This window comes from Heloderma suspectum, chromosome 3 (assembly GCF_057233095.1).
Source record: "Heloderma suspectum isolate Gila_16-S chromosome 3, 16-S_ref, whole genome shotgun sequence".
NCBI classification, from domain to species: domain Eukaryota; kingdom Metazoa; phylum Chordata; class Lepidosauria; order Squamata; family Helodermatidae; genus Heloderma; species Heloderma suspectum.
Window position 1 is genome coordinate 117,954,886 of NC_139460.1, and position 24,973 is coordinate 117,979,858.

At 41.4% G+C, this 24,973-nt stretch overlaps 1 protein-coding gene across 1 annotated transcript in view; it reads left to right on the forward strand.

Annotated features, from left to right (window-relative positions):
• PRKX (protein kinase cAMP-dependent X-linked catalytic subunit) overlaps nucleotides 1-24,973 on the forward strand; it is an 88,730-nt gene that overhangs the window by 33,016 nt on the left and 30,741 nt on the right. The window contains exons 2-3 of the mRNA XM_084844267.1: nucleotides 13,231-13,399; nucleotides 19,582-19,845. Of these exons, the coding sequence (XP_084700393.1) occupies nucleotides 13,231-13,399; nucleotides 19,582-19,845 (433 nt within the window). The remainder of the gene's footprint in view (nucleotides 1-13,230; nucleotides 13,400-19,581; nucleotides 19,846-24,973) is intronic.

Genomic DNA, 24,973 nt, shown 5'->3' on the forward strand with positions numbered 1-24,973 from the left:
GAAGATAGATGCTTTTGAACTGTGGTGCTGGAGGAAAATTCTGAGAGTGCCTTGGACTGCAAGAAGATTAAACCAGTCCATACTCCAGGAAATAAAGCCAGACTGCTCACTTGAGGGAGTGATATTAAAGGCAAAACTGAAGTACTTTGGCCACATCATGAGAAGACAGGATACCCTGGAGAAGATGCTGATGCTAGGGAAAGTGGAAGGCCAAAGGAAGAGGGGCCGACCAAGGGCAAGATGGATGGATGATATTCTGGAGGTGATGGACTCGACCTTGGGGGAGCTGGGGGTGGTGATGGCTGACAGGAAGCTCTGGCATTTGTCCATGAAGTCACAAAGAGTCGGAAGTGACTGACCAAATAAACAACAAAGGGTATTTTTAGAAGTATGATGTTTTAATGTAGAATTTTATTGTTTTAAAACTGTTAGTATTGCTGTACATTGCCCAGAGTGGCCGGGTGGCTGGGCGGATGGGCGATTAAGAAATTAAATAAATAAATAAGTACTCTTCCATGTTAGTCAGCTGGGTAGTGGTATTGCAGTTATTGAATATTTTCTCTAGACTGAGGGAACAATCTCCTTTAATTTAATCAAGGAAGAAGCATATACAGTCAGGGCCAGAAATATTGGAACAGGGATAACTGCTTTGGCAGTTGGCCTCTGTACATCACCACATTGAAGTTGAAAGGAAACACACCCTGATGGGAGCGAAGTCAGGACTTTCAGCTGTAATTCAAGGGGTTTGACAAAAGTGGGGCACTAACCATTCAGGAAGGACAGCCAGTGGCATACACACACACACCCATCGTTGGTGGCTCATAAGTAATGGAAGGAATGGCTGACAAGCAGTTGCATGGCCAGGTGTGGCCTGTTTCCTGGGTACCCCATGACCAGTCAAGCAGATAAAAGGCCTGGAGATGGTTCTGACTGTTACATTTGCATTTAGTAGCTGTTCATTGGAAATCCCAACATGAGGTCCAAAGAGGTGTCCATGCGAGTGAAGGAGGCCATCATTAGGCTGAGGAAACAAAATAAACCCATCAGAGAGATAGCAAAAACAGTGGGAGTGGCCAATACAACAGTTTGGAACTTCCTGAAAAAGAAGGAATTAACTGGCAAGCTCAGCAACAGCAAAAGGCCTGGAATACCACAGAAGACAACTAAAGTGGATGACCGCAGAATTCTGCTCATGGTGAAGAGGAACCCTTTCACAACATCTAGCCAGGTCAAGAACGCTGTTGCGGAGGTAGGCATGTCATTGTCAACATCTACAGTCAAGAGACGGCTTTATGAATGTAAATACAGAGGCTTCACAACAAGGTGCAAACCACTGGTAACGCTCAAGAACCGAAAGGCCAGATTAGCCTTTGCCAGCAAACACCCCAAAAAGCCTGCCCAGTTCTGGAATAAGATTCTTTGGACTGATGAAACCAAGATTAACTTGTACCAGAATGATGGGAAGAGAAAAATATGGAGAAAGAAAGGAACAGCTCATGATCCAAAGCATACCACATCATCTGTCAAACATGGTGGAGGCAGTGTTATGGCATGGGCATGTATGGCTGCCAGTGGAACCGGGTCACTGGTGTTTATGGATGACCTGACTGCTGATAAAAGCAGCAGGATGAATTCTGAAGTGTACAGGGCTATACTTTCTGCTCAGATTCAGCCGAATGCTGCCAAACTGATAGGATGCCACTTCATATTGCAGATGGATAATGACCCAAAACATACAGCAAAAGCTACCCAAGAGTTTCTGAAGGCAAAGAAGGGGGATGTTCTTCAATGGCCAAGTCAGTCAGCTGATCTCCACCCAATAGAGCATGCTTTTCACTTACTGAAGACAAGGCTGAAGGCAGAAAGACCCACAAACAAGCAGCAGCTGAAGGCAGCTGCAGTAAAGGCCTAGCAAAGCATCTTGAGGGAGGAAACTCAGCATTTGGTCACATCCATGGGTTCCAGACTTCAGGCAGCCATTGACTGCAAAGGATTTTCATCCAGGTATTAAAGGCAATCCTTAAGTTTGAAATGATGTTGGTTTGTTCCATTACTTATGAGCCACCAACGATGGGGGGGGGGGTGTATGCCACTGGCTGTCCTTCCTGAATGGTTAGTGTCCCACTTTTGTCAAACCCCTTGAATTACAGCTGAAAGTCCTGACTTCACTCCCATCTGGGTGTGTTTCCTTTCAACTTCAATGTGGTGGTTTACAGAGGCCAACTGCTAAAACAGTTATCCTTGTTCCAATATTTCTGGCCCTGACTGTACATTCTATTGCTCCTTTCCCTCTGCAGTGGTTCCTCAGCCTTAACAGCATTTCTGGCAATGCCTTCTGGAACAAAATAGATTCCTGAGTCAAGGTGTCAGGGTAATGCCAATTAAGTGCATAGTGCACACTACATGTGCCAGAGAGCAAGCATGTCTGGAGCTCCTCTGTAACACTGGGGCATTGCAGCTGGCTATCTATACTATTCTCTGGGAGAAAGCGGAGGACAGGAAGGCCTGGCGTGCTATGGTCCGTGTGGTCACGAAGAGTCAGACATGACTTAATGACTGAACAACAACAACAATCTATACTATTCTCCCTGAGGTGCTCCTTTTTAGGGGTTACCTGATAATGCCTGTATGGCGTATTCTTTCAATAAAGTTGTAGCTTCTTTTAATCCCAGTTATTAGTGTATGACACTTTCTTTCCCTCTCATCTGCAGAAGGAAGTTTGATTAAAAGTTCAAAAACGTTTTGCATGAAAACGTTTTGCATGATATGCCAGAGGGTTGTGTAAGGGCTATGCTGTGAATTTAGTCAGACAGGTTAACTTCTGCATATAATTGTGAGTCTGAAAACCCATAATGTGGAATAAGTCTTGACTTCATCATGAGACTTGCACCAAAATGTTTACACAGTAACGTCTGTGGTCTGCATCCATAAAAAAAATAAGAAAAGTCATGCTGGATGAAACCAATCTCCATGTAATCCAGCATTCTGTTCACACAGTATTGAACCAACTGCCCACGGTAAGCCCACAAGCAGGATATCAGTGCAACACCACCCTCCCACCCATGGCCCCCAGCAACTGGTGCACATAGGCATACTGCCTCTAATACTGGAGAAGGCATATAGCCGTCAGGACTAGCAGCCATTGATAACCTTCTCATCCAGGAATTTGTTCAATCCCCTTTTAAAGCCATCCAAATTGGTGGCTATCACTACATCTTGTGCTAGTTTAACTATGCACAGTCTGAAGAATTATTTCCTTTTATCTGCCCTGAAGCTCCCACCAATCCCATTGCCCTTGGATATAGATAGCACCATAGTTATGCTCATTCTAGAGTAGGGAGTGGACTAAGTAATCACATCTGGACATGTGATTGTAGCTGCATTCTTATTAGTATAGCAGATGCACTCTGTGAAGGCACCAAAACACTTTATTCTTTAATTTGTGTTCCTATTCCATGCAGAAGCCTCTTGTATTCTGACAATTATTTCCTTGCTCTTTAGTTTAGATCTGAACAAAAGTGTCCTCCATGCACTGCCTTTGACTGGCCAATGGGGAATATCATGGGGGCATGCAAAATTTGGGGCTGCTTACTGTGTTATGAGATGGTTCCATGGGGGCTGCCACAGTGCCCTCCCCCAACCACAAATACATTTAAAAAAACCAGATCCAGTAACAGATCTTCCCCTGTCATATATAGTTTGGTTTTCAAGGCAGTCCAGTTAGCAAAAATCTATTCTTTGTAGTCTGGGAAACAGTAGTGCTTTGTATTTTTCACTGAAAAATGAAAACTTAAATCAGTTGCAAGCAACTTAGTGCCGCCTCCTTCTCATCATGTATAAAGGTCCCTAAAGCTAGTAAACTAGACAGTAGTTATTTTTGAAAGTGTTCTCTTGATTTTTCTATAGTACACTTGCCAAAGGTTCTCATCCATTATACACACTTGAAATGAAGTAGAAAAATTGAATACTAAGCTAATGTAAATCTGCTATGGCAAAGTTACAGTTTTGTTGAGAAAAGACCAACTCGTTACACTCGTTCAGTCTGAGGTGTCTTTTTCAGAAGTGCTTCATGTCTATTTCAATTCATACGAATATAAATTTCTCCATACAAATAAAATGATGGTGGTGATGTTCAAAGGTGTTTTGACATCTAAATAATCTTGAACCATTTGATAGTTTTACACCAAGTAGTGGTTATATTATGTTTGTGTCAGTCTCCTTTCTACTTTCTACATATTAGACCTCACACGTGTCTCTTCCTTGACAAGTGAAGCTGTAATGATCTCTCAGAAAGTTTAACATGTGCACACTCAAACCAGCACATCTTGCTAATTTGTGGGTATGGACATTCTTTTTGTCATGTATTTGCTCATATAAACTTCAAGTTTTATAAAGACAGAACACATTGTAACAAGCTAATTCTGAACACTGTAATGTGCTTTGCTGTTCATGTATCTAAAGTGTTTGAGCAATGGGTTTCAAGTGCATAATTAAATGACATGGTTAGATATCATCAAAATGTATAAGAGTTGACAGCATTCAGCAGTTTGCAAAGCAACTTGAAATGCCGGTAATTCCTCATTAAGTGTTGAGTTAAAGCTATTATTTGTGACACAATTTAGTTCCTGTGCTAGTGCTCGATTTAAAACGAAGATAAATTTGTGTAATATTTTAAGCGTTTCTACAGATAAGCTTCTATATAACAGGGCAAAGCAGGACATTGTTCCAATATAATACAAAGTGGCTTTTTATTGCACTCCAAGAACAATGAAAAACCTTTGTATCTTCCAAGACTTTTTGTTTACTTCTTTTAAAGGACCCAGTTAAGATGATTAGGTCAGATATTCTTGTGTAAAAATAGCTATTATAATGTAAGGCTTTGTCTTCTATTCAAATGAGTTCACTTCATAAATGGACTGCTAATTTGCAGTCCATTTATATATTGTGGAAAATGTCCAGCAGGGGCAACAATACCCAATTCCCAAGCTAAGGTCCCATTTTCTCCAGGGTTTTCTCATGCAACAATCATATCAGAATCACAAATTTTGATTTGATGGCATTTGCAAACCCCAACTTAGCTCACTCCACATTATGTCTAGCAGTAAGACCTTGTTTGTTTCTTTTTTATTCTCTCCCTGGTCATTGGCACTTCAGAGGAAGTGGGTAAAAATATATCCTGGATGCTTAGTTATGCAGGCATCTAGGAATGTGAAAACTTGTTTGATCTTGGCTGTCAGTGTAGTAGTGTAGCACTGTCATTAACTTTAAATATGGGAGACCCAAATTCAAATTACTGTTGGCACTGAAGCTTCCAAAATTACCTTGGATGGATGGGCCCTTGCCTAATGTTCCTTGCAAGGCTTTTTGTGAGTTTAAAATTGGAGAAGGCTGTGTTGTAATCTGTCCTTATGATGGGATGGGAAAGAAATGCAACCCCACTCAGAAAAGAAAAAAGACACACACACCCCTTTGTTTAAAGGTTCGTGGGTTATATCTTCTATATCTGAATGGGAGATTGTGAAGCCCTTGGGAGGTGATGCAAAGTCAGGGTAAGCTGATGCTGGCTGAATGTAAGGCAGCTATTTCTATCCTCCTAAAGTAGAGTTGCACATGCCCAACATTTATTTTTCATTCTGTATGATCTAGGGGCTGTTGTAGTGATGTGGGATTTCTGAAAAAGTTTGAATCAGATTCCAGAAATTTTTCCAAGACAAATTAGGCTAATTTGCGTAGAATAATTTGCATCAGAAAATGTTCTAATACCCTAGACCAGCTTTCTCCAATCTGGTGCCTTCCAGATATTTTGGACTTCATCTCCCATCATCCCTACCCTACATTGCCGGTGGTTAATAATTCTTAGAGTTGTAGTCCAAACCATCTGGAGGGCACCAGGTTGAGGAAGGCTGCCCCAGAGAGTGACCTAATTTAGCTTATTTCTTTTACTTGTATTTAGTAAACAACAATACTTTAGAAATGTACCCCATGTTAATTTTTTAATTGATATCCCAGTACACCACAATTATTGGACTTGAAATATTTGAGGAACAAAGTTAAAGCATGCTTAATGTGATTTAAATGTTATATTACATAGATTTTTTAATTGAAATACTTGTAAAAATGTAAAAACTATGTCCCCCCCCCAAATTTAAGCAATGGTACTGAAAACGTTTTGACACACTTAGGGTTCAGTCCTGTTGTGATTCCCATCAGCCTCTGAACTTGGTGGCTGACAAGAATTCTTCACCTCCGCACTCCAGCTCACCCTGCATTTCTGCAAGATGGGCGATTCCACCCATATAGCAATGGCACCTTGGAGAGGAGAGGGAGGGAAGGAGACCAGGGCGGCCATAGGAAACAGCACAGTGCAGCCGCCCTGGTCTCTTCCCCTCCCTGCCCCCAGGAATGCCTCCTGTTCCCCATTTCCATGCTCCATTTTATGAGTGTGAAGAGGTAGCTAGAGCGGTTCTCTCCACACCAGTTATAGTGGGAGGGGAGAGCACAGTTTCCTGGTTCCCAGCTCAGAGCCCTGTCTATGAACTTGGAGCCAGGAAACTGAACAATCCTATGTCCCCCCCCCCCAGATGTTGTCTAGGGGACATGGGATTGCCGCCTGATCAATTTTAGCAACCCAAGGGATTGTGCATGATATTCTGACAACCACTCATTTATTTCGACAGAGTTCAACTCTTTTCCACTGAGGTTGTTGGGGTACCTTTAAGTTTCGCTGTCACTACTTATTAGTTTGTTATGTTTTGCACCTGGACATATATCTATTTCAATGGCGTATATGTATTTCCTCAACTGATAATCACCTGGAAAACATTAATTACAACTCTGAAACTTTGAAATTTTCTACCCCACATCACGGAGGTGTTCACTCTTTTATTCTTGTGGTGGAAGTGAATGCTTCTCCACATGTTGGCAGAGTTCTGCCTCTACTGGCATCAAAACCCAAGTTTTTCTGTTCATTCAACCACTCTATTTGTAGAGGAGGTGTCAGACCAGGCCTCAGGTAACTGCTGTGTGGGACATATGCTCCTTATTCATTATTTGTGAGCCAGGTATCTTGGAAGGCCTTGCTTGTATGACCACTTAGGGTGGGTGTTGTTGTTGTTTTAAGCACTTTTCATCATGGTGGGGCCTCCCTATGTCAATAATCAGTCCAAGCTTCCTCAGTGGAATGAGAGAAAGGACAGGTTTTAGACTGTAATATGTTTTCTTGCCCTCTGGGACACGTAGATCAAAGGAGAAGGTGTAAAATGGATCTAGAACATGTTTTAAGACAGGTAGAAGAGAAGTGGTGGGCTTTTCACTTTTCTCTCCCTGACAGTTTTGGTAGCACAGCACCAGAGTGCAAACGCTGGTCGACCATGGGAGAGGTAGTTCTTCTTGGATGAACTATATTTCCCATGGTACCCTGAGCTTTGTGCCCAGCACCCTGCTACTCAACATGTCAGGGTGGCAGGGAGGGAGGGCAGAAAGGGACAAATCCCCTCCTTTCCCCATGCACCTGCCCCCCCACCCAACTACTTGCCAAGGAAGGGAAGGAATAGTGTGCATTTCTAGGTCTGAGGGCTGCAGGGACAGTCTGAGAGATTTTTTGAAGCCCTTGGGTTAAAAAAAAAACATACACCAAACCTCTGGAATAAGCCAACCTATACATATAATGCTCTTGCTCATTTGAAATAAATGCTTTAATAAACAGGTTGTTATACTTACTGAGAAGCCTTGATAGCAGGAACTTCTAAAATGGGATGCGTGAATCTTTGGGCTGGGACAGCTAAGGCTGTACAGCAAGGGAACAGGTTTTATTTATTTTAATCATTTATTTCTATGACATTTGTCTGCCACTTCATTAATAAAAAGTTCTCTAAGTGGCTTACATGTTGTAGAACAGCCTGGTTGCATACGCATAGAAATGTGTTACGCAAAAGATGGTGAGTAGAACTAGGGGTGCTGGGTGAGGGCAGAGTGGAGAAGGGTAGCCATACTAAATGTTTGCTGCACTATTGTCTTTCATGATCATATGGGTGCAAGGCCTGTCCGCTCATCTATAATTGTTGCAGTATGTTTAAAGCATCTTCAGCACAGCAGCTTCCTTAAACAGGAAAAAATGGGATTCATGCTTAAGGCGTATAATTAAAAGGATAAATTCTGAAAGGTGTGTGAGTGACCATTGTTATCTGCCTCTTTGTCATCATAATGGCAACTTTGCCTTTGGCAGCTATAATAACTCCTCTGATGCATTTTCCTCAGAGGAAAATAAGTTTGGGTGTAATTGGCTGAATTCTTCAAGACAAAACTGAATTCTGTATGAATGGGCTTATTATATATTTCTCTGTGTTAATATTGGCTCAGACATTTTTCAGTAGTCAGTATAGCAGTAATAGGTTTGTTTTCAAGACCGTGACCTTGTTTGGTCTCTCTTGTTGGGCAGAAAGCTGCTTGGGAAGATTGTGCATTCTTGCATGGTTATGGGCGGTTCCGTTTTTCCCTGGAGCACAGAAAACAAGATGTGTGCCACATGTCTGGAATAACCTGTCAAATTGTTTCTAGAGCATTATAAATAGCAACACCACTTTTATTTGTTGGCATGGTTTCAGAGCCTTCCTTGGACCAAGTCTATCCATAACCATTATTTGGGAAAGTTCCATTGAGAGATGACATATACACTAGTAGCAAATGTGAAAATCCATGCCCTGGGACTTGTCACAAACATAGGGTCATTCCAGATAAGGCTTTTATTGTGCAATTGCATAGCCTCATTCATGGAATATTACTGGGGGTGAGTGGGTGTTCAGATGATGTCATCTTCAGTGTGTATTCTCCCATGTTTTTCCATCTCCTCTGCTATCTTTTATTGGAAAAGAAATCTATTAAGAAAATATGGAATAGCTGTATAATGACTTTTAATATTTAGTGCTTGGAGCCCTCCATCTGGAAGCACCCTTAGTCCCATCATGGAGAGCTCTGGAGGGCAACAAGGTCTGGCATTTACTAGGTGCTAAGAAAGGGTTCTCACTTTGCATGGGGTATCAAAGAAGGTTGTAGTCCATATGAGAGGTTTCTTGGTTTGTGTGCCCTGCCTTTTTCAAGTTAAGGGGGCTGGTTTAAGGTGTCTTGCCTAAGGGCCTCCCAAATCTTGATGTCCCACAGATTACTACTACAGTTAGGCACAGGAAAACGGGTTTCACTTAGTTCCACTAATGTGCCTTAATTCTTGCAAACACCTCTAGCTAGAAGCAAATTTGTGGGTTTCCATTTAATGTCTCCCATAACTTTTTTTTTACTGTTTTGTTGATATTTCTGATATTACTTTAAAAATCTGTTTAACAACTGCCAGAAGAACTATATTATTTTAAAAACTGAATTCTTAACTCTTCCAGCTTTAGTCTGTAAGTGACTAAGAATTACACAGAACACTGTTCCAGTTAGGCTACCCATGTACTCTGTTCACCAAAATAGCCCTGCATTGCAAGCCCACCATGAAAGCAAGGTTGTTTACTGGTATGTTGATGCAACCTGACAACAGGGATTTAATCACATGTTAAATTTCCCAGGGTGGATAGATGACATGGTTGAATATGTTCATAGGTCTTTTCTGAACAGTGTTTACAATTCTTATGTTTAAATCAATGCACTGTAGCTCAAGCAGGTTATGATAAGCAGCTGCTATCAAATCAGTTTGCATTTAGAAGGCTTTTGAGTATTTTATGACTTTGCTCTGCTGAGTTTTTCCCTGTTTGTTTTTTGATAAGTGAGTTAAATACCTCTTTAGCAGTCTTGCATAAAGGGATATACACCAGAATGGGCATAGTTTAAAGCAACCACCATTCTTCTTCTTTGCTAATTTGTTTCAACTGTTTTATCAGGCATGCATTGTACTTTATTAAAAACCTTTTTTTAAAGGATAGCTTTGAAATGAGTCAAAGATTTTAATCCCATAAATACATACAACAAATCTAGCTGTGAGTTGTGTGGGGGAAATCTTCAGCTCAAGATCCATCTGTAGAGATCCATCTTCACCTCCAGATGTGTTAGATTCCTGTGCCCATCATTCCTAGCCAGCATAACCATTGCTGGCTGGGAATGATAGGTGTTGGAAACCAACACATCTGGAGGGCATTGAACTGGGGAAGGCTGCTTGCTCTAGAACTTTGGTTTGATCTTTAAGCTGGAAGAGCCTTTATCAGATTCTTGCTTTGTATTTATAGGGTGGAGCTTTCCGCGGAGGGCAAAACATGCCATTAGAGTTCAGTTCTTATCTGTGTTGTTTGTACAGTTTCACATACACGTGTCCCTTTTGTACTTGCAGTAAAGTTAAGGTTAACTAATGTTTCTATATTCTTAAGAATTAATGTGTGGGTGGAGTGGAAGAATAATGCACCCTTTTTAACTTTGCCATGTTTGCCTCAGGGAAGCTTCTGCCCTCAGCTTCTGTCTTCATTAATTTCAGCTACCTTATTTTAGAGTACAGGTTTTTTTGATACCCTTCAGATTATTATAATCACTGGCTTAAATCTTGCATTTAACATAGCACTAAAATACAATTGTACTAAAGGTCTTACTGTGTGTATATTTAAAAAAAACACAATACTTTGAATTGGAACAAGTATAAAACCAGGAAACTTCCTAACAATGCAAACAGTGGTATAGTAATTTGTTGCTGTGCTGTCAGCTATCAAAGTGAAGATTGTAGGAGTCACAGTACTATACAATACATTAAATGCCTTTAGCTTTTTTAAAAAAACAAAAACAAAATACCCTTGCAGTTAGCTGGAGTATGCTTTATATCCTTCTCTGTTGGTTCCTTCATTAATTTTTATTTGCTTAAATTGCTGCAAAATGTTGATGAGGCTGTGAGGTAAGGTGGACTGATCAAAGGTGTCAGTTCTAGAGGTATGCTACCTCCAGTATCAGAGGCAGTATGCCTTTGTACACTAGTTGGTGGAGAACATAGCCAGGAGGGTGCTTTTGCACTCATGTCCTGCTTGTGGGTTTCCCATGGGCTGGTTGGCCACTGTGTGAACAGAATGCTGGACCAGATGGACCCGTGGTCTGATCCAGCACGGCTCTTCCTATGTCATATGTTCTTAAAATTACATTCACAGGTTTGTGCATAATTGAACCCCTCTTATAAAAAGAGTCATCTTTTGTAATATTCTGCAAAATGAAGAGGTGTTCAGATTCTTACTATCCATCCTATTAAAGGTTTGAGTAATGCAAATTGTAATCAAGTGTTCTGTAAGAGTTGCTAACCAGTGGTACAAATGGATGTCCATGGTATAAGTGGTAATGTTCAAGAGAAGCTTGTAATTTCCCCCTCTTGTATTATATTGTATTGGGCACTGCAGTTGTAAAGAACATCCATAATTCTTTGTGAATTAAATTTCATACTAGGACTATCTAATCCATCTAGGTGGGTTATTTCACATCAAACAGAATGGAGGCTGCTTATACTTCAGGGGTGTGGAGGCTACTCTGTAGCAAGTTGTTAATGAAGCAGCTTCATATGTGGTCGTGAAGACTCTCTGCATCACTAGACTCCATGAAAAGAGCCTGTAGTACTGTACCAAATATGTGTGCTGAACCAATTCATATGAACTACTTGCCCTGGCCCTGGGGCAGCTTCCCCATGGTTTCACTATACAATGCTGTTATGTTGCTGTTCATACGAATTGGGTCTTGTCAGAATGTGGAAGCTTTATCACTTGGGGATATGGACTCCCAAGTTCTTTCATAACAATATTAAATCTTGATTGCTTTGTAGTCAAGAAACGATAATGTGTTCGTTTAAGATGGGATATAAAACAGGTGATATTTGCTACTATGTTAATTACATTGCATGTAGTTGAGCCCTTCCTTTCTTTTTACTCCAGAGTAAATGTGTGCATCCCTGGTTTGGATTGGGACCATCATGCAGTGGGGGGGAGGTTAAACCATCCACTGCCAGCCATTTACTTCCAGAAATTTCTCACCACCACAGTTAGTAAAAAAGAAGAAGCCTGCTTTGGCACCAATGGAGGCTTCCCCCCCCCTTTTTCAAACAACCCGGGGGGGGGGGATTTCAGGAAGCAAATGGCTGGGGGAAGTAAGGTGTAATCCTCCTCTGCTGGTGCATGGTGGTTCTGATCCAAAGTGAGGCCACATGCACTTCCTCTGGAAGAAAAAGAAAAAGAAGGCTCAGCTACATACTTTGTAATTAACAGAACATGTAGTTTGGCCTTAGGTCACCAGTATGAGCGGCACCATTTAACACAAAATTGTTTAATTTTTGTGCAGGCAAAGCCACTCTGCCTATATACTGATGATTACCTGAGCAGAGAGACTGTCAAGGGACTCTTTTAACCCTCTTTCCATGGTGTGAAAACTAAGAGAGGTTTTGGCAGAGCCATCCCATTATTATGTACAGTGCCAGCTCCATGTTTTTGAGGACGCTTGGGCAACATGCTCTCAGTAGCCCCCCTTTCTCAGTGAGTTCATCTTCTCACTCCCATTGTCACCAGCTGCTATGGTTCCTAATCTTCTTTCTCATTATTACTACCATTCGCTTGCTTGACAGACAGAGAGCCAGTGAACAAGTTAGGAAGTGGTATGTACTCCTCCCCCTTCTCACCACCACTGTGGTCTGGGCCAGAGCGAGAGGAAGATGAACAAGCAGATTGCAATGATGAAGAAGATGATCAAGTCCAGGGGGTTCTTGTCAGTTGGCCCTGCTGGGGTGTGGGCCATTGACAGGTGCACAACCATGCCTACCTTTGATGCCAGCCCTGATTAAGTATTGAATCTGCATGCTCCCATTTACAAAGAAAGGCCTTGGGAAAGACAGCGAGCAGCTGAAGCCTAAAGCAGCCTTTCCCAATCTGGTGGCCTCTATATGTGTTGGGTCTGCAACTTCCACTGTTCCCAGGCAGCATGGCCCCCAAAGGAAGTACTCTGGTCTCTCTCTGTTGCTTTCCGTGCCAGAGGAGGTAGTACTAGAGCCCTTTGCTTTGGTTTATGTCAGAGTGACTCAAGAAGTGGAGCTGATGTTGCTGACTATTCAGCCTGCCCCCTGTTAAAGCTGCCACCAAGTAATCTAAGGTATGTTAGGCCCAAGCTATATAGGAATGTATAATGTCTGCCAACTGAATTTTTGCTTTCATTTTCATTTGTTGCTTTTACAGTCCTTATACATCTCAACTACAAAATGTTCCTTCCAACTGACATATTCTTCTCTTTAATTTTCAGGAACAGGTACATTTGGGCGGGTTCATCTGGTGAAAGAGAAATCGGCCAAATGCTACTTCGCGTTGAAAGTAATGAGCATTCCAGATGTCATTCGACTAAAACAAGAACAGCATGTGCACAATGAAAAATCGGTCTTGAAAGAAGTAAATCATCCATTTCTGATCAGATTGTAAGCTTCCCCCAACTTTCATTTTTTTGTGTTCTAATGTTCAGCTCCGGCATTCATTCAGTCTCATGTAGGCTTGGATTAATCCAAAAGCCTTTGAGTGGCAAATGTTACATTTGCTTTCTTTTCTTCCCCCCCCCCACCTTTTTTTGGAGGGGTGGGGGGGTTAGAAATTGACCCATATGCAGTGTCACAGAAAATATATTTGGAGATCTGCTCTTTGGAGTGTGTGCAACATGATGTAGAGTTGTGTGTGTGTGTGTGTGTGTGTGTGTGTGTTTCACTCCGAAGTGCATCTTTGTCTGTTTCTTAATCAGTGTTCACAAACTGCTCCACAGCTGAAATTGTTTTTTTTTCCAAGCAGTAACGGGAGGGAACTATGCGGTTTATGCCATTCCTAATGGCACAGTGATGGAAATTGCCACCCTTCAAGCAGAGTGATTGCTATAATTATTAATAGTGTGGGTCTTGTGCTCCAGTGATTGAAGCATGTCCTTCAATCTTTTAATAATATATATTGAGCTTGGAGATGTATACATCTGGTCAAGATGTTTCAGTGGCCCATTTTGCACATAACAACAACTCAGGTGGGTTTAAAAAAAAATGCTGGGTTGTCATGAACGAGCCAGTTTGCTAGTTCTCACTGCATGATTGCTCCTGCTTCACTCCTCCTGCCAGCTGGAGTGGCTAAACAACCCTGGGACATGCCATCCGCAGGTAGTTTAGCATGACATCTGAACCCAGAATTCTGGCATGTCTGTCCCCCAAGAAGCCAGAGTTGCCAGGGATCATCCCTGGGTTGCTTAGCCAGCTGCGGTGGCAGGAGGAGCAAACCAGGAGTGATTAAGCAGCATGAATTAGCATGCTGGCTCATTCACAACAACTCAAGAGTTCTAAAAAAAAAAAAAACCTGGGTGGTCATTATGTGAGAACCAGGGCTGAATAATGTAATTAAGATGTCACTGGATTCCTTTTTCTTCAGCTTCCTTTCTGCTTTCTCTTGCCTTGTTTTCTATGTATGTGTCTGTCTCATGACATTAGGCTTGGAAGGGTTCCTTTCATTTATGGTAGAGATTCCAATCCAGCAGAGGAGGGATGGTGATTTTTGCCAAATCTTCCTTCCCCCAGTGCCACATCCCACGGTGTTCCAGAGGGTCTCCCAACCCTCTGGAGCAGTTTTTTGGGGGGGCACAGGGGTTCAGTGGAAAGGGGGAATCTGTAAAAATTGCCTTCTTCTCTTCCACCAGTGGGAGCATCTCATGAGTGGAGTTCTGCTCATGGGAACTTAGGATGCAAGCCATGGTTCTATTAATCTTCAACAGCCTTTTTCAAAGTGTAACATTGTTTTGTTCCTTTTTAAAGAAGAATAGATACATCCATGAAATTGGATGCTTTTTTATAAGCTTCTGAAAACCATATTCCCATTTTGTGTTATGCATACTTCTGTTCTTCCAGGTATGAATATAGCAGTCTTATATAAGAGTCAGCAGTAGACTGGGGAAGGAATAGATTTAGGCTATTTTTCCCCACTGGAATAATATGGTATCCCTCCTCAAAGGGCTTTAATATTGGTTATAGCACTTGCTGGTAGATATAGTGTGTTGAAAGGTCACATATTCCAATTCCCTTTGAAACTGGATGAAATCTGTTCATGTATGGGCTTAATTGCTTGTTTTGAATATCTTGTGGTGATGGGTGGAGTAATATACACCACCGGAAATGTCAGCATTTCACAAGTTAAGAGAAAGAAAGAGAGAGAGGTGTGGGTACATATTGCAAAAGTAATTTCAACATAACAAGGTTGCATCCTGATAAGTTGAAAGGGAGGAAGAGAACAAAGAAAATCAAGTTCAATGAAAACAGTACTTCCTGTTCAATAAATTAATACTAGCACAAAAAATGAGAAAACCCTGGTAGAATGAATATATATTTTATTTTATTTAAATTTTTTTGAGGCCACCTTTAAGAGTAAACAAAAACAAAAATGCACTTCATACATATGTATAAGTAATATTTTTGAACTCTCCTCAACCAGTTTGTTATGGCAACTTGTTCAAGAATTATTCTGAAAACGTACAGAGAAAGTATAGTGGAGAAGCACTGCGAAAGTAAAGAATTGTTCACTGGAGTTTATAGGATTGTATCCAGTGGTTGCTTTCTGCTAACGTAGGGATGGGCAACCTGTGGCCCTCCAGATGTTGAAAGACTACAGCTCCCATCATCCCTGACCCTTGGCCACACAGGCCCAGACTGATGAGAGTAGGGAGTCCAGTAACATCTAGAGAGCTGCAGCTTGCCCACCTCTGTCCTAGTACAAAGCACTTCTACTCAGTACTTGAAGCAAACAGAACCTTACAGCACAATCCTATGGATGTCGTACTCAAACGTAAGTCCTACTGAATTCAAGGGACTTACTCCCAGTTAAGGGTACATAGGATGGCAGCCTTAAAGTATAGTTTGTAAAGGATGTTTGTTCATTTACTTAGAGAGCAATCCTGTGGCCGCTAGACACTGTCTAGAGGCCCATAGGATATGCTCATTTCTGGAAACCGACCTCGGAGCCCATGCTCCGTGTCAGTTCCCGGAAAACCAACTGCCCCCCTCGTCTGCACTGCCTCGGAGGCAGCGCAGAGAAGCCCCATCCTCCATGCTCGCAAGAGGAGCACAGAGCAACTGAAAAGGGGCGGGGCTGGGGGCATTCCGGGGCAGGGAGAGTGGAACAGCTTCCTCTCTTGGTTGGCCTCCCCACCTCTAGACAGCTGAAAACTGCTGTCTAGCAAAAAATAGCAAGGCAGGAGAGGCATGGAGGGAACGATCCCCCTGTGCCTCTCCTGCCTTGCTTTGGGTAGGTGGTCACCTCCGAGGTTGGAGGCGGCCACCTATCTAGTTAGGATTGCACCCTTAAAGGGACATATCTATCTTTATAGAGCCACCTTTGTTTTCAAATCATAAAAACACAAATGGATGGGCTTCAATAACTCATGCGCTATGGCTTATATCGATAACAAAAGCATTTTTTTTAATGAAAGTAACCATGTATGTTTCTTTGTTGTTTTTCTGCTTTTTGTTATGTTTTATAAAAATAAACACATGTTTCTAAAAACTACATTATGGATTTTATCTAAGGGTGGCTTTGCAGTAGCAGAAAGTGCTTCTGCTTATGCTAGGCAGGACACCCTATTTTTGCACTCCCACTAGAGCTCCCTGTACTTCTGAAATGCTGCTCCTGATGGTTGGGAGATGAATGAAAAGTGGATGTCTCACAATGCGAGAACAGAAATATTCTGCTAGTGCAAAACCTCTTCAATTATTTATTTAAATTATCTATAAACCGCCTTTCACATAACAGATAACAAGACTGTTTATAAGATAAAACCTATACAATAAAATAACGATAAAGATTCCTATTCTTGAGGAATATGCAACAGTCTGTGCCTGTAAATAACATTCGTTGTTGTTCAGTCGTTCAGTCGTGTCCGACTCTTCGTGACCCCATGGACCATAGCACGCCAGGCCTTCCTGTCCTGCGCTCTCTCCCGGAGCGTGCTCAAGTTCATATTCATTGCATCCGTGATGCTATCTAGCCATCTCATCCTCTGCCGTCCCCTTCTCCTTTTGCCTTCAGTCTTTCCCAGCATCAGGGTCTTTTCCAGGGAGTTTTCTCTTCGCATTAGGTGGCCAAAATATTTGAGCTTCAGCTTCATTATCTGTCCTTCCAATGAGCACTCAGGGTTGATTTCCTTTAGGATGGACTGATTTGACCTCCCTGCAGTCCAGGGGACTCGTAAGAGTCTTCTCCAGCACCACAGTTCGAAAGCATCAATTCTTCGGCGCTCAGCCTTCCTTATAGTCCAGCTCTCACAGCCATACGTTACTACTGGGAAAAACATAGCTTTGATTAGACGGACCTTTGTCGGCAAGGTGATGTCTCTGCTTCTTACTATGCTGTCTAGGTTGGCCATAGCTTTCCTCCCAAGGAGCAAGCATCTTTTAATTTCATGGCTACAGTCACCGTCTGCGGTGATCTTGGAGCCCAAGAAAGTAAAATCTGTCACTGCTTCCATTTCTTCCCCTTCTATATGCCAGGAAGTGATGGGGCCAGATGCCATGATCTTTGTTTTTTTAATGTTGAGTTTCAAACCAGCTTTTGCACTCTCCTCTTTCACCCTCAACAAGAGGCTCTTGAGATCCTCTTCGCTTTCTGCCATTAGGGTGGTATCGTCTGCATATCGGAGGTTGTTGATAATTCTCCCAGCAATCTTAATTCCGACCTCTGATTCATCCAACCCGGCATTTCTCATGATGTACTCTGCATATAAGTTCAATAAGCAGGGTGACAATATGCAGCCTTGTCGTACTCCTTTCCCAATTTTGAACCAATCAGTTGTTCCATGTCTGGTTCTTACTGTTGCTTCTTGACCCTCGTACAGGTTTCTCAGGAGACAGGTAAGGTGGTCTGGTACTCCCATTACTTTAAGAATTTGCCACAGTTTGTTGTGATCCACACAATCAAAGGCTTTAGCGTAGTCAATGAAGCAGAAATAGACGTTTTTCTGGAATTCTCTTGCTTTCTCCATGATGCAGCGAATGTTGGCGATTTGATCTCTAGTTCCTCTGCCTCTTCGAAACCCAGCTTGTACTTCCGGTAGTTCTCGGTTCGCATACTGCTGAAGCCTAGCTTGTAGGATTTTGAGCATCACCTTGCTGGCATGTGAAATGAGCGCAATTGTGCGGTAGTTTGAACCCTCTTTGGCGTTGCCCTTCTTTGGAATTGGAATGTAAACTGACCTTTTCCAGTCTTGTGGCCACTATTGAGTGTTCCAGATTTGTTGGCATATTGAATGCAGCACTTTAACAGCATCATCTTTTAGGATTTGAAATAGCTCAGCTGGAAGACTGTCATCTCCGCTAGCTTTGTTGTTACTAATGCTTCCTAAGGCCCACTTGACTTCACTCTCTAGGATGTCCGGCTCAAGTTCAGTGACCGCACTATCATGGCTATCAGGGACATGAAGATCTTTCCTGTATAGTTCTTCTGTGTATTCTTGCCACCTCTTCTTAATCTCATCTGCTTCTGTTAGGTCCCTGCCTTCTTTGTCCTTTATCATGCCCATCTTTGCACAAAACATTCCCTTGAGATCTCCGATTTTCTTGAAGAGATCTCTAGTCTTTCCCATTCTGTTGTTTTCCTCGATTTCTTTGCATTGTTCCTTTAAGAAGGCCTTCTTGTCTCTCCTTGCTATTCTCTGGAACTCTGCATAGGCATGCTATACTCCACATAAGACAATATATTTGCTAATGACATTTGAGTCTGATGGATCTTGCATCAGGTCAAGAGGTGGACTAGATAATACTTATGATCTAGCATATCCTACAGTCCCATGAAACCGAAACGATTCAAAAGGTCAACCATTCTGTTACTTCTTCTTGTTTATAACCTTTTTTATTACAACAGCGACAACAACGAAGCAAAAAAAAAAAAATGGGGGAGGAAAATCATATCATAGAATATATCAGTAGCAGTCCTTACTTAGTGCTTCAATGGGATATTCAGGGAACCCCATACTGCAAATGTTTAACATTTTAAAAATGGTATGATGTCCAATGATGAGGGTTCATGTGGCTGACTGCCTAAGAGCAGTTCTGTGTCCTCAGCTGGGACAACTTCTACCAGGCATTCTGCTCTGCTCAGCAACCTCCTATTACGTTTAGCTCTTCTGCCTGTTTTCTCTGGTAGTGACACTTCTTCTCTGCCAAATTGCACAGCTCAGAGGGATTAACCCACTGTGCCCCATGGCTGGGATTTGTCCCAGTACACACCAACCTGAAAGATTCACAGAGCTCCCATGTGTGGTTCTCCACCCAAAACTCACTTGCTCCAGTTATACAGAGCACCTCTTCAGAGTCCAGCTGTGAAACTGTCAACCCTCAGCCATTCCTTGAGTATACCTAGATCGGGTGCTGGAGCCTCCAAAATGGATAAATTATTGTAAGGTCTCTAAAGCCTTAGGTGCTTGAGCAATTGCCCAAGCTTGTGATGTGTGTTGAAAGTAATTCTGTTTGAATGCTTTAAGTTTTGTTGCATGTTTATATTTCAGGCCCTTAAATTAATTAATAAATTGTTTATGCTTTTCTAATAAGTTGTTTTCTTAGTATTTCCAATTTGTGTATTTCTTTCATTACAGATTTTGGACTTACCATGATGAACGCTTTCTATATATGTTGATGGAATATGTACCCGGCGGTGAACTTTTTAGTTATCTACGCAACATGGGACGCTTTAATAACAGCACTGGACTATTTTACTCTGCAGAGATTATTTGTGCAATAGAATATCTCCATTCAAAAGAAATTGTTTACAGAGACTTAAAGCCTGAAAATATTTTATTAGACAAAGAGGGGCATATCAAGCTCACAGACTTTGGATTTGCTAAAAAGCTGGTTGATAGGTAAGCTCTTTCTTACTGACTTTTGCGGGAAATGGAAAAAGGGCAGAGGATGCAACTACATCTAGAATAGTGGTATCAGCTATGAAGCTGATTAACATGTTTAGTTTTAACCCGTTGGAATGTGTGTACCCTCCCCGTTGTGGGGAGGGTACACACATACATGGACATCAGTAAAGAAATCGTTTAATTTATTAAAGGATTTCTGTTCCTTCCTTCAAAGATCATTTTTCCAGAGCTTTACAAATACACAAGAAAAAAGAAGGAAAAAAACTGCAGTTAATAAAAGATTCAACAATATAAAAGTTCTACTCTTCTTTTAGAATAGAAATAAAAGAAAAACTTTTTATTTTCAGCCTAAGTTAGGGCTAATCCACACATGTGTCTGTGCGACTTGGTTTTAGTGCTCAACGGATTTGTATCCATTGAAAAATACATTTGTTTCTGATGGTGTCATGTGATATGAATGCTTTTTCTTGCTTGTTTGATCTTCGGTGGCAGTTTCATAGGCATAAGACATATGTTGATGACTGAGTTACATTCCTAGCACTAACAGAGTCTTGTGGCACCTTAAAGACAAACAAATCTATTCTGGCATAAGCTTTCATGGCTGCTGTCCACCATTAGATGCAGGTGATTATTTACTTTTTATACAGTTATGCAATTTGTTCATTGTGTACATTTTGGTAAATGACATAAGGCAATATCTTATACTGCTGCTGTGTCTCTGCTAGTTCCATGGTGCTAGTGGGACTCGCCACTAGTGCAACAGGAACTAGTGTTTCCAAAAGCAGCCCCCAAAATGAGCAGAAATGCTCATTTCTGGATTGGGACAGATCAGCGGAGCTCCCTTTGGCAAGCTCTGCTGACCTGCCCCATTATGGAAATTAGCATTTCTGCTCTTTCCAGATGCTTGAGAAACCACTAGCTTCCCGATGTGTTAGCAGTGAGTCCCGCTAGTGCCAGGGCAGCATAGGACACAGGCCATGGTATTTTGAAAGGGTGGGGCATGCCTGTAAATGAACAGAGGACAGGTGATGGACCCCAACATGCCCTCTGCCCGTGACCACGTATCTCCCCTTCAGATATTCCAGTGCATTTTAATCACAGCACAGAAAAAGTTATGTATGTAAAATTCCCCTATTGGCACGTTTGCCCCCAAAACAAAAATGCCAGCTTCAGAGAAAAGATTTTCCTCAGGACCACAACAGTGGAGGAAAATATTACATTCCCCATCCATGCCAGCTATAGTCCTGATAATTAGCAACCCCCCTTTCAGTTGATGCTATTTGCTTTTAAAAGAACAAAGCAGGGCTGCAACTATAACAGAGAAGGCAAAGTGACTTCTGCGTACCGATGGTTGTACATCCTTTGGCTAGATGCAGAATTAGATCAGTGAAAGCATTCTCAGTGAGCCTTTGAAAGAAAGAACTTCATCCATTTCCCAAGAATTCTCTTCCATATTTCTAACATAGGTCCATGGTGATGATCTAGATATGGTTTATTGTATTGCTCCCTGCAAACTGTAGTTCTAAGCCCCAATCATGGAGGAGATCCACTTCAAAATTCAAATCTGCCCTCTCCAACAGAAATGCCAGGAAAAGAGTGATATCTAGTCATTATCTAGTTAGGAGACAACAATCACATAACATTGGCAAGAAACAATTGAGAGAATTGATGCAAAAAGCTAAGATGCTCACCAAACAGAAGGGTGGTCACATAGCTCACAGTAACCAATGAGAGTTGCATTGGGAGTAAGGGGTTAACATTAAAGAACCTTTGCATGTGCACCTACAAAGCATCTGATTTTGGGCAGCTGATTTGCTGAACATTGATAGTCTGTGGACAGAATTTTGTTCTGCATTCCAAGCTGGAGAATTTGGAAGCAATGGTACTCAGCTTGTAATAGAGCTATGCATTACAGGCTGGACAAATGAGTATACGGAACCAAGTATGAACTTTGGCAATACTGTTGTTTCTGTGTGCCAGCCTATGAGGAAAGCACAGTTCAGTGTTAGAGTACATGTATTGCATATAGCGATTTCCAGGCTCACTCCCTGATAATCACAAGTTAACTTATCTCAGGTGGCAAAGTTGACCTGAGATCCTGTAGAACTGCTGCCACTCAAGATAAACATTTCTGGATTTACTGGAGCAGTGGTTGACTCAGGATAATACAATCCCTTATATCCACAAAAACACACATCCCAGTAATGTGGTTGGGAAGTTCAAATTGGAAAAGAAGACAGATTACATTCCTCATGGCTAATCAGATGTCATCCCCCTTTCAGGCACCTTCAAGGATGGATGTTGGCATGAACTGGTGCCTTCTCCTCACCTTGAGCAAAATTCTTCCTCCTTAGTTATTTTTTTAAGTGTTGCTAGGACCTGCAGATTACAGAATATTCTGTCCCTGCCTAAACTTGCCTAATGTGCATGCCAAGCATTCCTGTTTACAAAAACAGTATTTGTTATAATTTGTGTATAATTGTGAAGTTGGTTTGGACAAATAATGACAGAAGATAAGGGAGACACCATAGCCTGTAAGTTTAAGGCAAGGTAAGTACACAAAAGAACTATTGCTATTTTGCTTAGAAATAAAGCACTGGGTTATATCATAGGAAAACATACGAATGCACATGTGCGCACACACACACACACAGAGCGAGAGAGAGAATGCTGTATAGATTAATCCCATACAAATCCTTCTCTTTTTATGGTTACTGGCCAACTCACCACTGGTGAGCTCATATGGTATTTTAAATATATATACTGGCAAGAGCACCCTCAACCTTTTTCACTGGAGCATACAGAAAAGCAAGAGCTCTCCATGACCTGCAAAGTCCATTTGCGAGACTCAGGAAAATAGGAAAATGTTTGCTGCTTTCTGAGCCCATTTTAAGGCTCAGCCCAACAGATATGAGCTCCCCTCCCCAAGTCAGAGCTGGGGGTGCGGGTGACCCTCCCCTACACTTATGCTAGATTTCAAAAGTGTATCCAAAGTTCAGAGTGAGGTCAGAAAAGATCAGCACCCACCCCGCTTCTCAGTGGAGTGGCAGGGTTGGGGAAAACACAACTGGTATGAAGGCCAGCCAAATTGGTGGACCCCTTGCTTATGTAAATTATATGGATGCCACTTAAAAATACTAATTGACAATTATTGCCAGAGCTTAGTAAAATTAGCATACCTAGCTTAACATTTTTTAAAGTATGCAGCCCAAAGTCGAGCATTTTAAGTCCTATTGCTTATTTATTTGTTCCTGAAATCAGTTGAAAGTGCTTTCTTTCATTTTATTCCATTATTTTGTTATGGGCCACCCTTTGTACAGAAAGCTAAGGCAGTGTATATATGTACACATATGGTTCCCAGTCTGTCTCCTATCCAGGCAATACAGTGCTTAACTTTGGCTGGATCTTGCCTAAAGATACAAAATAAAATGCAAGGTTCAAAATCCAGGTATGTTCAGTCTGATTCGTTAAGCAAAAATGATATTTCAGTATCAAGATTTTAACCAGCAAATATTTTTTTTCCAGAAAGAATTATTTGTATGGCTGTGCTAAACTGGATGGGGAAATAGATCAATTTACTTTTTGTGAGTTACAGAAAGTCTTTCATGCTTATTTGGGAAATATATATTGAAATAGAATGGTTTGAACTGTGTTTTGCTATTTGTGTCTCTGAAGTTGGGCTTGCTATTACAGAGAATTTAAATGTGTGTTTTTAAGACTAAATTATGACCTCTGTACAGCAATTAACTACTTAGCACTCTCTCACTGGGATGTTTGCATTTGGACTTTTAATTTATTTTTTATTGGCAATAACAAATATTACTTCCTTTCATAGTAAACTGTGTTAGTGCTGATCACAAGGTTTGTTTCAGTAGTAATGCCAAGATTACCCCTTCATTAGAAAGTCAGCTTTGCTGTTGCCTTCCTTGAGTACCACACAACAATAGTAAAATGTAGGACTACTTGTGCAAATTTTGGGTTGCACAAGTAGTCCAGTTCTTTGGCAACTTGTACTCCAGGCACTGATGATTATCCTCTATGGGTGCTAAGAAGGAAGAGGCAGCAAACCTTCATTATATGTAATCTAATAGTTATTTTTAAAATAAAGTACTGTGTGGGTATTACTCTAGGCACACTGGGAGAGCAAACATTGTTTACAAAAAGGCTTGCCTAGACTTAGGGAATATGAAGCCTTTGGATTGGCTTTGATGCAGCCAGAGTTAAGCATTTCAGTGAGAGATATGCATGTGCTAATCAATAGGACTTAAAAGGGGTTAACATCTGACTAGATCATGGCGTATATGGGAAATCATGTTGACAATGCATCCAGATTTCTCAGCGTCATGCATGTCCAAAATGAAAACAGTCCATAACCCCCACCATATCCCCACAGGGTGATTTTTCTCTGAAGGTGCTATATATACATATACTGTTAATGAACTTGCAAGTATAGAGTCTGACAAGGGGAGATCTACAGTTAAATACCACACTGAAAGGGGTGGCAAGATCCTGATGACCACAAATTTTGGCATGGAGACTGAGAACACCCCAAATTTGTGAACCTGTGCTTGTAAATACAGAATAAGTTGTGAAGCTAGGTTCACTGCCTTTCTTCTTTGGAATGGCATAGTAGAATGACACAATTCATATATCTCCCAGCTTAAAATTGCCAAGAATAGTAATAAAATGACATACATCTAACAATGGGGATGGTAGTTGCCACACTACTGTCTTAATATGTTTCTTTACATTAGTTTTATGCATATATTGATTTTTTTATAGTTAAAGACTGGATTCAGTATGTACTAGCAACCTTCCCCAACCTGCTGTCCTCCAGATGTTTTGGACTACAACTCCAGTCAGCCCCAGTCAGCATAGCCAATGGTCAGGAATTCTGGAAGTTATCGTCCAAAATATTAGGAGGTCACCAGGTTGGAGAAAGGCTGTTCTTTGGTGCCCTTTTCTTCCTTGATAAAACTGGAGGCTTGCTGCAATAAAACTGAACGCAGAGAAGAAAGTGCATATTTTAGTCATGTATGGTAAAAGGGAACCAACAGGCAGTTACTACATTTACATTACCCTTTATTATAAGGTCAACACCTGTCTCCATTATCTGTCCTTT